The sequence below is a fragment of the Struthio camelus genome, chromosome 24 (genome assembly GCF_040807025.1).
Source record: "Struthio camelus isolate bStrCam1 chromosome 24, bStrCam1.hap1, whole genome shotgun sequence".
In the NCBI taxonomy this organism is placed as follows: domain Eukaryota; kingdom Metazoa; phylum Chordata; class Aves; order Struthioniformes; family Struthionidae; genus Struthio; species Struthio camelus.
In genome coordinates, this window is record NC_090965.1 from 8,219,759 (window position 1) to 8,234,826 (window position 15,068).

A 15,068-nucleotide genomic window follows, 5' to 3' on the forward strand; every position below is an offset into this window, starting at 1 on the left:
GGGCTCGGGCGCCGCGTCCGCAGGCGCAGTAGTTCCTCCTGCTCTACGAAATCAAACCTTCTCGGTTGGGATCCCCCGTTTCCAGCACTACGGACCAGGCCAACGGGGAGGCAGCACCCAGCCGTCACGGCTGCTGCCGGCGCGCGTCCGTCGGGCGCCCCGGAGGGAAGAGGCTGCTTCGGAGCCGGGACATCTCCGCTGCGTCCCAGCCCGGCCGTCTCGGCTGCCCCGCCGCTGCCGGCCTCCGTGAACACCATCCTCAGCGACGCCCGGCCGGGGCGAACCACCGCATCGAAAGCAAACGCAAGCAGGTGATAACGAAAGCTCCTTGGGTTCCTTTGCTCCGTCCCCGAGTTTTCGGAGGACAATCCACAGAACTAATCCCCCGCTCACCGTTTCCGACCGGACACGGTGGCGAGCCGCCCGACCCCGCGCGCCCGCTGCCGCAGGGGCGACGCTTCCCGGCCCCGGCGCCCGCGCTGCTGGGAGCCGAGCCGCTCAGCCCTCGCCCGGCCGCTTGTAATCGAAACAACAGAGCACGTAATTATTTCTTGAGCAGGAATTGGCTTCAGCCGTGCCGGGAGATTACTGTGGGATTTACCCTTCCCTTCCTCCCCCCTTGGGCCATCGGTGATCTTTCAGGGAAGCAGCTGAACGTACGGCGGCGTGCGCAAAGGCGCCCCGTCGGGAAGGGAGCCGGGCGCCCTCCTAGCGCCAGCCTTTCCCTCGCTGCCGGCGCAGGGCAGAGCAGGAAACGCCCCGGGAAGCCCGGTCTTTAAAGGGGAGACAACCGTTTTGTGTTCCAAACGCAAAGACAGACCTGGGGCAGCAAATAGCTCAGTTCGTCACCTCCTCTTCCAAACGCGTTTGCAGCCCCCAAGGGCTTTGCTGGTGGCCGGTGGTCCTGGCCGCTCCGGGGATGGGGAGGTTTTCTGTCCCCGGGCAGAAGCCTTCCTCCAGGAGGCCGTTTGTGATCCGTGATGTTCAAAACCTGCCTTGACCCCGCGTGTGGCTGTCAGGGGCCCTAGCGGCAGGGCTGCCGGCTGGTGCCCGGTCGCTGCAGGATCGGGGCCCTCCATACTGAGATCCATGGCTCAGTCTGGATCCGGCCCGGTGTAAACCTGCGGGCAGATGTCGGCTCCTCCCGGCACAGCAGGCACCGCTCCCCGGCTTCGACTGCCAACGCCACGGCCGCGTCGAGCCTGCCTGGGTTTCTCTCCTCCGAGCCGCCTTTAAAGCGGCAGAACGTTGGTTTCTGGCTTAACTCCTCGGCCCCCTGGTCCTGCGAGACCAGGGCTGAAGCCTTCTCCTGTCGGAGCTGGCTCCAACACGACCCCTCCAGCCTCCGGCTTCGCAAAACGAGGAGAAACCCGCGCGCGCAGGCAAGGAGCAACCCCGAGCTGGGCCTTGCCAGGCGCTGATGGGGGCACGGCCCCCGGGACAGCCACGGCGCTGGCGGTGAGCGGGGCGCCGGGGGGCCCGGCCGCCTGGCCTTCCTAGAGCGCTGCGGAAAGTCATTACGGGCGGCTGAGGCAGACGACGCCTTCACCGCGGCTCGTCAAACCACGGGGGAAATTAACCCCGCTTCCTTTTCGGAGATGAGTTATTGCCTCCGCAAACACAGCGCAGATTTCAAGCGGTTTCCTGGCAAGGAGAGTTATTAAGGCTGGAGGAACCTCTGACATGTTCCTGGAGCCGTGAAGTTCTCTCCTGGCCGGCGGCTGCGGAGCGACGACGCTCGGCCGACGCACGGGCTGGCTGGCCGCAACTCAGCGGGAGCAGGGCCACGAGGCCACGCGGGACAGGGGGCACCTGCTTCTTTCTATTCACGGCTGCCGAGCCGGTCTACGTTAATAAACACTGGTTTTTTCCCCCCTTTTTCCTGACGTTTCCCTGCATGATCGGGGGTGAGTTGCTTACTCCATTCTTCAGCTCTTTTCCCCAGCTGTGAAACACAAATGCTACTTCTCTATCCGGACAGACACGGACGCTGCGAGGATAAAACCCATAAATACCCGCGAGGTGGCTCAGGCGCTCGGGGCGAAGGTCACGTAAGCACCATGGCGGTTCCTCGAACAAAGGCTGCCGGCGGCCGCAGAGCCAACCCGGCACTGCCGGCTCCGCGGGCTGTGCTTGTTCGGCTCCGTTTTTAATCCTCTGCTCATCATGAGGATATCAAAGGTGGGTGAGACAGGAACCGCCGGTACTTTGCTGATAGGCAAGAAACCAGGCCCCTGCCCTGCAGAGGCTGAAATCTAGTAAGACGACTTAGAGCTGTGCGTCTGCTCCCCCGCACGCTGCGGCGTCTGAGCCGAAGCCGCTCGCCCCGGCCCCGATGCCCGCGTGCGAGCCGGCAGAGGCAGCGTGGTGGTGACGGGCAGCTCCCGGCTCCGCACCCTTCGCCCCCCTGCCGGCACGGGACCCGCAGCGGCGCCTGCACCCCGCTGCGGTGCGCGGGGTGCCCTTTGCCTGAACCACTTGTGCTCCTTTGCTCGGAGAAACGCAGGAGAGGACCAGGACCCTGGTCTCGCCAGCCCCAGTTACCGCTTCACAGAGTACAGTGCCGGCAGCAGCGCTGGCCGGTTCGTCATCGCACCCTGCTCGCAGCGAAGCCAAGGGAGGGAGGCTGCTGGCGCTGGGGGCGAGCTACGAGCTCGTGAGTGAAAGGTAGAAGTATTGGAGGTAATAGTTGTCTTGGATGCAATTTAAGACCCTGCTCAGCCATCTGTGAAATCATACAGTATAGCTAACCCCGTATTCCTGGAGACGGGCGAGGAAATGGATGGGTTACTCCGAGCCCCCCACGGAGAACTGCATTTTTCTTTCTGACACCAGCCTGCGCAGCACGGCTGGAGATCTGCAGCACGTCAGTGCCGGGCCCAGGAGAGGCCCCTGGACACGCAGCAGGTCCCAGGACCTGCTGACGGGGCCAGCAGTGCTGCCAGCTCCGCCACGACTGGGAGACGCGCTGGCACTGCCGCCAGCCCTGCTGCTGCCACGGGACCCAAGAGGTAACGCTGGCCGATCATCTCCTTCCCCACCCCTGCCCCACGCTCACGCTGTACCTGCGCAGGAGCAGTTTGGGGTGGTTCTTGTTTTCCAGGTTCTTCTCGATTAGGTCGGAGAGCAGATGCTTCAGCACGTCGGTGGCGTACTCCAGCTTGCCTTGCAGGCCCGTCATGATGAGGGAGGCCACGTTGCCACGGTCGCGCATGGAGAAGCTGCGCTGCAGCTCCAGCGTTCGGATGAACGTCAGCAGAAACACTTTGTTGTTGATCAGCTGCGCAAAGAGCTTCAAGGCCTTCTCCACGTTCTGCTGCCCGTTCCCTTGGACCTGCAGCGGACGAGAGCGTGCCCCATCAGCCAAGGGAACCAGAGGACAAGGGACCAGACCTGCGGACACCACAGAGTCCTCCGCTTCCTCATTTTGGCCAGCCCCGCGACCAACAAACAGCAGGACAACTGCAATGCTCAAGCCTTTTCATTTCAGACCAAGGCACCAGGAACTACCATGTTCCCCAGGAAAAGGGTAGGGGAGACTGGGGCACCGCCAGCATCCTGCAGCCCTGCACCAGCAGTGCGCTCCCTGGGCAGGAACGGCCGGCTGATCTCGGGGGAGCGCAGGCAAGCGCCGCTCCGCACCCCGCTGAGACACGCCTCCAGGACTGCAGAGCTGGTCCTTGCTTCAGCCCTGGGGACACCAGCAAGCACCAGGCCTCCCAGGGGCTCCTCAGCCCAAAACGCGCTCTCGAGCTGCGGCCAGTCTTGAACAAACATCACGCTTTTTGTACTCTTTAAGCATTTCCAGCACAACTTGCCTCAATCATTGCTCTGCACTGGACCCCCTGCATGTCATAAAGCTGTTGCTTTGAGGCTAACAGCCCTATAAATGACATACAATTTTGCTTGTTCTGCATAAAGAGTGACACTCCTATAAGTAAATTAAATACTAATTTAGACTATTGCTTTATTATGAGACGAGTGTAAAAAATTAATTGAGGCTTTCAGCCAGTCCCAGATTCGAGTAATTCATTATGAGTGAAAATGATGAACTACATTAAGCAACTCTTTAACAAACATCTTGGAGACTTATGTATTGGTTTTACTAATGTTACATAATTAAGCAACTGTGTAATTGGCAACACATTTATCACTTCTGCAGTTCTGTTTTTCACGGGTAAAACAAATAAAAAGCATTCATATTTGTTTCTTAGAGGGTCAGCTTATTTGGCAATTTAAACAGTGAACATGATGTGGGGAACTGGAAAACTCAGGGCCTGGGAATGCAGCTGGGAGAGGCTGGTTCGAGGACAGCTGGCACGAGTTTCACCAACACCACGACAACTGCTCAGTGTTGGCGGCCTGTTGGAAAAGAATCTAATTCAATGCATTAACACTACCTAGCACTTGTGTTAGGACAATGACCACTTCTGATCCTTCAGTAAAGCCTTTATCTTCAGAAGAAACTTGATGGAACTAATTTATAGGGACTCCCTTAATTCACCACCTAAAAGAAGCTGCATCCGGGTGAGGCACAGGGATTCTTATGCACATACCGGGGAAAAAATAAGAGGCAAATTAAAATGCTTGCTTACAGCAAACCTAGCAGCAGGCCATGCCTAGGCAAAGCACTTGCCCTCCTGTGGACACGCCATGAAATAGCAGCAGCAGGATGCTCCCGCACGGTGCACAGGTTTTCCCTATGCCGTAAGGCGACTAAAGAGGACTTTAAAAGGACATCGCTAACTTATGTGGCATGCTTTGCTGCTGGTCTATAGCAATATAAAAAAACCAATAAAACTAAAACAGCAGCAGCGTGGAAGAAGCCAAGAGGAAGCAAGCAGCGCGCTACGAAGATAAAACACCAGGCTCTTTGTTCAAATGAACTCTGGGCTCATTTTGCTAACCCCAGCGCTTCTAATAAGACTCAGCGTGAAGGGCATAAAGGTGCTTCCCCGCTGCGTGGGTTTCATTCAGGTTTCCCAGAGGGGCCAGCAACAGTCCGAGGCACCCCAGGGAAGGAGCCACGTGCGTTGGATGGGGGAGGCATTTACCCAGTCTGTTCATTACCTCCAGCTCCCGTAGGACGGGATGGTCCTCAATGCCTGGGAAAAGCACCCTCATTGCATAAGTCCGATAGTCAAGGTACGGGATCCCTGAACGATCCAGGTCGCTGGTCAGTTCATTGATATCTGTCTGCAGCTCTGCAAAAGCTGTTCAGGAAGAAAAGAACAAGAAAGAGAAATGCAATCAAATGTGAGCTCAAGAAACTCAGCTGCAGGGCAGGGGCTCCGGGAACGGCTAGCTGCCTGCTCTTCTTGGAGGCACATCAACAAAAGTAAACGGACCGGCACAGGAAACTGCTTTAGTGAAGATCTTGCCATGTAGCTTAGATGGACCTCCATGCTTGGAGACCCTTTCACAGCAGCCGAGAGTGAGCAAGCGAGCAGGCGCTGCAAAGAACAGATGCTGAGAACAAAAGATGCTTATTAATTTGTATGCAGTTCACACCTGTGTATACACACCTAAAACACCTTTAAAGGCTGCAGATAGAAATGAGGATCTATTTTCATAATTGGTGCCGCCCATATTTTCCTTTCTTTTTCTTCTCTATCTACAGTAGCCAAACTAATCAAATGGGATGCTTCTGTGCAGAAACGGCCTGCTGCAAGGGTGAGGAAGGAGTTTATTCTTCCTTTTCTAACATAACATCAACAGGGATATTACAGCTGTATCTGTGTGCGCTTGTGTTTCTTCTCTAAAACCATAAAACGTTAGCTTCAGTAAGGACTCCGTGTCCCCAGCCAGGTTGTGCCCATACATAAGTTGTGGTCTCTCCTGAATAGGTCTCATTTTTTGCCTTACACTTTCAAGGATATCCTTTTAAAAGCAGCTGCATAAACTCAATGCAACTATCCATATATACAGAGGTCACACTACGAAATTTGCAGCTCTCTATTTACTTTTCTTTGACTCACTAAGCTCCTTTCCAGCTCCATAAGACATTCCCTAGGATGCATAAAACAACAACAACAAAACCCTCCTCTGAACGCTCTCTGTCCCAGCTTACCAGCTGCAGAAATTACAGTTCGCCTCCCATCTTTGCTTCCCTGCAGAGAGGCTGAGCTCACTCGCCTGGTTGCTAGGGACAAGCCTTGTGCATGTTGAGATCTGCAGGCGACAGTCCTAAGTAGTTACAATAACACACAAGCTACCTCAGAAGATCTGCTCTTGTTAGCCCTGTGGGTATAGCTGGGGAGAGCTTACTTTTTTCATAGGCATACTGCCAAAAGAGAAATGTTTCGATTTACAGTGCAGGTCTTCATCTGGAGAGCAACCACTCAGTTGGACTCGGTCTCTCTGCTGTAAAAGGTTCAGTTCGGAAGACAGCGTACATCCCGCGTGCCTGCTCACCCCCCTCGCAGCCTCTCCCGCGCACCCGGAAAACGCACACCTCTCTCATGCTGACCTACACCCTGACCTATGCTCTCTCGGCACGTGGCGTCCAGCATGCCAGCGCTGCACCTAAGTGTCTCTACGTGCGAATGAGCGGGCACGGGACGGCACATGGAGAGGTGAACGTGTTTGTGCAGGCATTTTCCAGGGTGCTTATCAAGGCCTCGTCTCTCACAGAGCCGTTGCACCGACGCAGCGGCCATAACCCAGGGATTGCCCTGCGGGGACGTGCTCTGGGGCTGACCCGCGGCGGGGTTTGCTGCTGCCGGTTAAAGCCAGGGGAACGCCCCAGGGAAGCTCTGCTGGGCAGATGGGGCTGCTACACGGAAGAACATGTGCCTGAACACGTGTCCTGCCCGAACGATCTTGTGATGCAACCGCTATGAGACCATGGAAGGAGCACAGGGCCCCAGCACACAGGGAGCACGTGGTCCTACGGCTGCACCGCAGGAAACGGGGGCGAACGCTGCAGCACGTGAGGAAGCACAGTCCCCCCGTGGCAGCCTCAGCACACCTGCTCCCGCCCCCCCAAACGCGCAGAAGTGCTCTGGCACTGACCCTCCTTGCACTCCAGGGCCACCCGCGACTCCAGGTTGTCCATCTGCATCTGGAGCCTCTTGAGGGTGAGGTCATTCTCGCGGGACTTGCGCTTGTAGGCGATGAGCACGATGATGACGATGATGAGGAGCAGGCTGCCTCCAGCTGCGATGCTGACAATGGCCGGCAGGGTCAGCAGGCTGTCCGAGACGACGCTCACCGAACCGGGGGAGAAGATGATGCCACCAACGCGCACCTACCAAACACAAGGGCAGGTGAAAAGCAGCCCCTGGCGAGGGGGTGAACCCGTCCCAAAGCCCCCTTCTTTGCAGGTTAGGGCAAGCACCCCGCGTGCTGTGCAGATGCCTCGGGAAGACGTAGCAAGCCTCAGCCATGACTACAGCAACACTGACCGTCTTCAAAAAACACAGGGCACAGCTTACGTGAGTGCAGAGAGGCTTCAAGTCATGACAAATGTGTCAGCCCTTCGCTATCTGGGCTTTGTTCTTATTATCTGATGGCTCCATTTGACTTCCATTTTATAAGCTTTCAACTCCCTTTTGTAAACTGTGGACATTAGCAACCTGGTGACAATTTCACTGACAGGAAACAGTCTTTTCACAGAGAAAGGAGGAGAAGGGAAGGACAAGCTTTATAGGGAGGTTACAGAACAAAGAGGCTGGAGGTTAACAGCAGCACAGGGTCTGCGTGCATGGGCCCAGGCCGCAGATGCAAGCGGCTATCAGCCAGGTTGCTCTTACGTGAATCATACTGCGATGAATCAAATACGTTTTGGATGCTGAATTTAAAGAGAAATAAAGCACAAATACAATCTCATTTGGGCTCTACTGAAGCACTTTAGCAACTGCCTGCTTGGCCTGCGACTAGACCAGAGGAAAGCAACAAAAATCAAAGCAAAGGGAGACACAGGGACCATCGTCCTCGATGAGGCTGCTGCTCAAATCAAACCAAGGTTCAGGTGTCCCTGGCTACTTTTGCTTCAGAAAAAGGCAAAACCTTCTTTGTATCCACTCAGCAAATTGTGTCTGGCTATAAGGACAGCTAAAATCCCTTTCTCCTGTACAGGAGGGGGAATACAGCATACTGCAAATTGTCTCACCCATTAGGGCAGAAAGAATCAGCAACGCCAAATAAAAGATGGTATCTGGTGCTGAAGTCACCGCCATAAATATTTGTTCTTTCTGGAAGGGCCTGGCAGTAGCTGGTGAGTCTCCAAGGAGGTAATAAGAACTTTCTCCAGGCTAATCAATGCTTTAAACTTCCAGTCAGACAACCATAAAGATCTAAAACCCTACCTATCCTCAGACAAGAAACGGCACACACACATCTCAGGGAGAGATGGAGAAGGAGGGAGGGAAGGCGGAAAGGAGGGAAGCGGCGTAGACAGGCGCTGTACGACCCCTCACCATCACTTTGTGCTGGCCGGTGAGATTCGGGGGCTCACAAAGCAGCTGGGTCTCCGACACTGTGACGGCGCAGGGCGTTTCGCCGATCAGGACGGTATAGTTCAGCTTTGCTCCTCCCGGAGCGGGTGGGCACAGATTTTTGCCCTAGTAACAGAGGTAGAGAAGACTGTACAAAGATGCAGCATATTTCTCTGATTTTCATTCTCATTCACAGCTTGTGCAAAAGGACCTCTTCCTAGTGCCCCCCCTTCCCCCCCCCCGCCAAGGAGCGGTATAAAGATTCTCCATCACACATTGCTTTCTGGATCTCCCTAAACCGAAGATCTGGTTCTTCCTGGAGCTATGATTTTTGCATGGCCACTGCAAGTGGAGCTTTAAAAGCTTTGCTGACAGTAACTGTAGATACAGTAGGTAACTACAGAGTACTGGATGTGATTTTTATCTTACACAGCTATACTGGTAAAAGCTGTAGGCTATACACAGTTATACAGATATAAAGCAGTAAAGCCTGTTTTGTTCTGCTGAACTCGGATCAGCTGCTGATAACGATCGCTCGTGTGCTAAACTGCAGCACGCCGGAGGGCTTTTGCCCCTCACGCTGCTGCGTAAAGGTGTCCTTACCTTGAGGATGATGGGCGATCCGGGTTTCTGCTCCAGCACCCCCGTAGGGCTCAGGAGTTCAAACGTTGGGTTTGGGTAGTATATAAATTTCGTGTCATTATAGACCAGCAGAGCCTGCACGTTGTTAAAGATAAACCCAAACTCGTCCGGGCGCTCGACGGCATCCAGGCCGGGCCGGTATTCGGGGGTGAGCGCGGGTGCCAGGCACGTCAGGGCGGTGGCGTTCACCACCTTGCAGACCTGCGGGGGAAGGTGGCAGTTGGACAGGCACCGTGTAGGACGGGCTGGGACATGAACTGCCGGCTGGGGAGCTGCACTCGGGAGCAGGAGCGCCGCAGCCGCGTTTAGCTACCCTTCTCCGAGCGCTGCAGGGGGAGGAGCAGCCTAAACAAACACTTTTTGCGCTCCAAAGCGTAACAACAATCCTCATGCACTGTGTGCCAGGTCGAGATCTGGCACATCATGCCTGAACGCTGCCCCAGCATCCAGACACACGTGCTGCATTTTCCCTTCCAAATCAGCTTTGATTTAGCATCCTGCCTTTGAGCTGCACTACGAAGTGGCCAAGGCACCGATGAAGCTGGGGTCCTGACCCATTCGCGTTTTGAGGACAGTTTTTAGAAATTACAGAGAAGGGGCAGGGAAAAACTTATCCCAATGTGCTGTTAAATTCTGGCTTGGACAATGATGTTCCAGTTCCTTAAATGCTCCCTGAAGAGTCCAGTGGACTGGTGTTTATCTGGAAATAATTAATCCAAGCTTGAACCACTACACTCATAGTTTGGGAAAACGTGCTTCCTCTCCAGCCAGTACAAAAGCTCTGGAGAAGAGGTGGAGGTAGAGCTTCAAAATGAAAAGTGTTTTAAAGAAGCTGAAGGATTGCATACCAGGTCACTTAGCCTTTTTTTTCTTATTTTTCTTTCCAGCTGCATTCTCTTGGGCAATGCTAGCTTTGAAATAGACCTATAATGAATATCTGGTCTCTGCTACAAATTGGTGATTAGAGGCAATTCTCTAATACCAGTGAGAAAGAGGAACGATCATCTGACAGTCAAGGACGGGAGGTAGCACGAAGGTCATCTCCTGCTGGGCTGAGGATATCCACAGCTCCTCTAGTCCCTGGAAGCAGGGAGCTTGCTGATTTATTAGACTCTTGACTTATAATGCAGCAAGAGACCAACCGTTTGGCCTCCCTCCATAAGTGGAAGATATAATTTCACTCAATTTTGTGTCTTCGGAATTATTTTTGTAACGCTGTAACTGCTCACATCAAAATTATATATCTTTTTAAAAAAAGCTCAGTTGAAAAGTTTCAGAGGAAAAGGGAGAAAGGGAATAGGAAAAAGACTGCTAAGTGATTTGCCCTTTCCAAGATAATATAGACTTAGTCAGTAAGTTCACTGCACAGAAACAGTATTTTTCAGTTTACCTGGTCAAAATAAATTCCAGGTAAAGTGGAGGTACAATTCTGATTTGCGACGTACAAGAACATCACTTGGTTCTGCTTAAGCAAAGATTCATTTCAGTTTCCTACTCTTGGACTGGAAAAATACAAATTCCCACAGATGGAGGAAGGAGCTGGCATTGCACTGGGACTCAAAGTGTAAGAGCAACCCACAGGTTTGCTACCAACTCCTTGTTTGAGGACCATGAAGGTGACCGCAGCTGTATGTCTCTCAATGAGGAAGGTGCTTAGCAGGGAGACAGCACCTTGCCTTGCTGCTGCGAGCGAGCTGCAAGAGCAAAAGTGGCCTTGAATGCTGCTGCTTCTGAAGTGGTTCCCATCTCTCCTCCTTCCCTCCCCCAGACTGGTAGGCGATTGCCATCCCAGAGCTGCTGCAATGGGTTTATTTATAGACAGGCAGCTAAAGAGGGACTACTAAAACATAGCAGCCTCCTAACTGGCAGCGTCTTAATGCCTAGCTCTGGGCTTTTACAAAAAGAGCAGGACTAAAATGGGAACTGTAAAGCAGCTGGCAATGATGGGGACAGACAGACAGACACTTCGGTCTTTCCGTCCCCTTCCAGCCCGCTGAGTAGAGCTAGGCGCCAGGGAGGGGGACATCCTCAGGAGACAGAGCGCGCTCAGCTGGAACGGGCTCAGGGGCTCTGACAAAGGGAATTGCAAGAGCAAATCAAATTCATATGACTCAAGGGCCAGATCGGGGAGAATATGAGGGGATGGACACAACCTAAAGTGGACTTTTCAACTTCTAGCTTTGAAGACTCCTTGACAGGCCTAACCTGTCCGCAAGGCAGTCCCTTGGTTGCTGAAGAAGTCATTTCCCACTGTCTGTGTTACACTCTCTCTCCCAGTGGGGTCCCCATCCCCATCCCTCCCCACCGTCACCTTCTGTGTCCCTCCGAGGACAGACAGCCAGGTCCAGACAGCCACAAGCACCACATGAACCAGGTCCCTGCTGCATCCCTCCTCGCAGCTCCTTCCTAACCAGCGCCCCTTGGGCCACATGCACCTGCTCCTGCGCAGGAGCAGGATAACAACCTGCCCTATCCACCCTCCTTACTATGGCAAGCCATGAGACAAGTCCTCTGTCAGCACTTACATGTGCTTAGGCGTCTATCTTCCCTGGGTAAACGAATTTGGTGGAGGGCACAGTGGCATATCCTACCTCACTTTGTAACCAGAGCTCCTTACAGCCATCTAGTTAAACCAAAAGAACAAAACTGCTAGGACAATTATAAATGACAGAAGCTTAAATACCCAGAGCATCTTTATGAAACCTGAGATGCTCTTGTTTAAGTACTCTGACAATTCAAAAAGTGCGGATTTTTTAATGAAAATCAGATTTAGCAAGTGATTAGCAGAGTAGTTCTCATCACCTGGTACTGCAACAGCACAGCGTTTCTCCAAGCAGAGCAAGGATTAGCTGAGAGATGTTCCTAAGAACATCCAAAAAAGGCACATTTAAGGTAACATGCACCTTGGGAGAAGCTCCTGGGCAGGGGACAGCAAGCATGACTCAGATTTGTCCAAGCCCACAGGACGTGTACGGGCTTTGCTGCTGGAGCCTGGCTAAGTCTAGGTGAGATACGCCCGGAGCACCATCTGTCACGGCAAGTCTCACCAGGCAGAGCATCTGTGGGGCTGTCTTGACACGTGGGCGTGGGATGAGCCAGGAAACGTGCATGCTAAACCCAGGTGGAGGGCACTTGCTGCGCTGCAGAGCACGGGGGGTTCCTCCAGGTGCACCGCTGGCCGCTGCGCTGCCAGAGCCGTGCAGGGGCACGCGCTGCGGGCGGCCCACTCTCGCACAGGGGAGCGGGGAAGCCAGCTGCACCGCGGTGACAGCGGCTACTTACGTTGACAGACTCCTTGCCGTTGTACTTGACACGAATCCTTGGCTCCTGGATCACATCCAGGTTGGACCCGGTGACCGTCAGAGGCGTGTGTCCGCTGCAGAGAACGAGGAGACACCGGATTAACGCGTTAGGCAGGAGGAGCTGAGGCGACATGCAGAGACCGGGCTTGACAATAAGGATGCTTGTTGATCGCAGGAAGATGTTTCCTGCGGACACTACAGGAACCAGGCGACACGGTGGATTAATGCCCCGCGCTGAGCTGCGGGGAGCGGTGTCCCACACCACTCCCACGCTCTGTTGCATTTTCTACTCTCAACTGTGTCCCCTCCTACACAACTACACTGCAAAGCGCTGGGACGAGGAAATGGGACCAAGGAAACCAACCGAGTTGAAACTCAATACATAAGAACAATAAATTAGTCACGGTGTTTACTGATTTACACGGTGACCTTTTTTAAGCAACAAGGTGCTGCATGACAAATGGTACGCGCAGGAAGGGGCCTGTCATTGCCCTGCGCTGAACTGCCGAGGCAGCACGCTGCGGCTGTGCGCAGCGGCAGGGGAGCGAGGAGCACCCTTCCCGTCAGGGCTGGGGAGACCACGAGCCTGGATCCGGCCTCTGAGCAAAGGCTTTCAAACTTGGCTTCCTCTTTCATGTGTTAATTGCAGCAGCACACCCCAAGCTCACAGAAATCTCCAGCCCCGCCACAGCAGAGCCCAGCCGTTTCTTTCAGATCATCTCTACTAGCAACTCTGACAAGCCCATCAAACCCATCTTACCCAAAACATGAAGTGATTTTGAATTTGGGCTCAAAGCGCAAATGTCGTAGAGCCTGTAGAGAGACACATACTTCTTTCATGGGCAATTTTAAAAAATAATTGAAAGTGAAATGAATAGCTGCGTTACATCCCTTTGCAAGCGCAACCATTGAAGTAACACCAAGGGATGAATCCGGCCCAGAGTTTTCAGCGCTGCCTACGTCAGGGTGATGTGACAGTGCCTGCCACCCTGTCCTTAGCAGTGAATCTTGGATAAACAGCACATTTTGATTAGCATCAGCTTTTTCCTTTCTTGGTGGTGGCTGTTTTTGTTTTATTCCAGAACTACAAGAAGGAGCCTTTAATGAGCAATTGTGCACTTCTTCAGCAGATGGAAGTGATCTTGGGGCTTTATTCGTGCTCCCAAAATCTCGGTGCAGACTGCTATTGCTGTAATTGCCTTGGTAATTACAACTACTTTAATAACTCTGGACCTGATTTTCCATCTCTGTAAACGCAAACGCTGCAGACGTCTAGCGACGACAAATCCAGGACCCTGGGTAGGCTGTGCGTTTCAAAATAGACCCTCTTTTGTCCTTATTGAGCGCACCCTGAGAGACAAGACCGTGTCAGGTCTGGTGAGTTAGCTCCTCTCCTGCTGGAAGAGGAGCTGTTGTTATAGAGCTTGGTATTACCTGACAATGCTCCACTCAGGCTCGATGTGCTGCACTTTTGGATCGTCGATGTACTCAAACAGCAAGGTCCTCTCGAGCTGAGCCCGATCAACACTCACTGAGACGTGAACAGACCCCAGGCCGTGCGCGGACGGGGCAGATACACACACAATCTCACTCATGGATCGCCTGCGTGAGAGAGAGACAGGGCAAGCGTTAGCAGGCAGCCACAGCACGGGGACGGAAAGCAACCCCAGGTCCCCGCACCGAGCTGCCACTGCGGTGGGGGTCAGGTGCAGCTCACAAACAGACCGAATGCTCAGTTAGGGTCACTGCTCCAAAACCCGCCAAGAGGACGAGTGCCAGGGACCGGTCTGTGGGGGGATTCACTCACATGCAAGGAGGACTGGAGCCTCGTGCGAGCCGAGACTCCTCCTGCCTATCCAGAGAAACTCAGGCTCCCTGAAATTACACTTCTTTGCCAAATTAAAGCCTCCTGCATCTCTTTGTGAACCCGCTGCCTTCTGTTGGGCGTGTGAAAACAGATGGCTGCTTTTTAAATGGGACGCATAAGCTCATTCAAAAGCCAAACCTTGCCCTCCCCGCCCACCGCGCACACAGGTCCTCGCGAGCAGCGCGGCAGACCCAGGGAAGGGGCCAGCCTCACTCGCGGAGCGCTTCCCACCGTCACCGCCGCGGCTTCCTGGCTTTGTTCCCCCATCTCCCTGCAAGAGCAGGAACCACCCCAGCTCTTGGTGCTGGGTGGCTGAACACGACAGACCATGTTCCTCCATCAGAGCCCCAGAGACCGTCTAGGTGGCAGGTTAGCCATGCGCTTTCAAAGCGCAGAAAACTCAGTCGCTGGATGGAGAAGTGGATGAGCAGCGCTGAGGTTCCCACTTCAGAGTCACCATTTGCGCTGCTTCCGCTCGCTGCAAGGACAGAGCCACCCATAACTGCATCGCTCCACAGCGCATCCATGACAGTGCCAGACTGACATCCCTGGAAACCCAGTTTCTCTGCTTGTGCGGATATGCACGGCATTGGCAGTTCAAGTCTCACCTGCCCAAATCTGCATCTCAGCCCACATCTTGGGGGCAGAAAGGCCATGCTGTTTCCCTGGCTCATTTAGTTTGTGGCTTCTCTTCTACCACACAGCGAAGACAACAGGCAGATCTTCAATATCTAGCTGCCATTTTGGTACTCGCACCCCAAATCGACATCTGTGCACATTCAGTCTTCAACTTCCCCACCCTCTTCAGAGGCTGCGTAA

The 15,068-nt window shown here is 53.9% G+C and overlaps 1 protein-coding gene and 1 long non-coding RNA gene across 3 annotated transcripts in view; one reads left to right on the forward strand and one right to left on the reverse strand.

The window, feature by feature from the left end:
- The window catches only part of PLXNA2 (plexin A2), a 189,990-nt gene that overhangs the window by 17,568 nt on the left and 157,354 nt on the right, over positions 1-15,068 (reverse strand). For both annotated transcript variants that reach the window (XM_068918140.1, XM_068918141.1), the window contains exons 16-22: positions 13,817-13,984; positions 12,363-12,456; positions 9,042-9,281; positions 8,421-8,564; positions 7,015-7,249; positions 5,071-5,213; positions 3,066-3,334 (exon numbers count right to left, since the gene is read on the reverse strand). In XM_068918140.1, the coding sequence (XP_068774241.1) occupies positions 3,066-3,334; positions 5,071-5,213; positions 7,015-7,249; positions 8,421-8,564; positions 9,042-9,281; positions 12,363-12,456; positions 13,817-13,984 (1,293 nt within the window). The remainder of the gene's footprint in view (positions 1-3,065; positions 3,335-5,070; positions 5,214-7,014; positions 7,250-8,420; positions 8,565-9,041; positions 9,282-12,362; positions 12,457-13,816; positions 13,985-15,068) is intronic.
- Positions 2,030-4,209, forward strand: LOC138062103 (uncharacterized). The gene is made up of 3 exons (XR_011136116.1): positions 2,030-2,181; positions 2,836-3,011; positions 3,104-4,209. It is a non-coding gene; the product is annotated as an uncharacterized lncRNA (long non-coding RNA).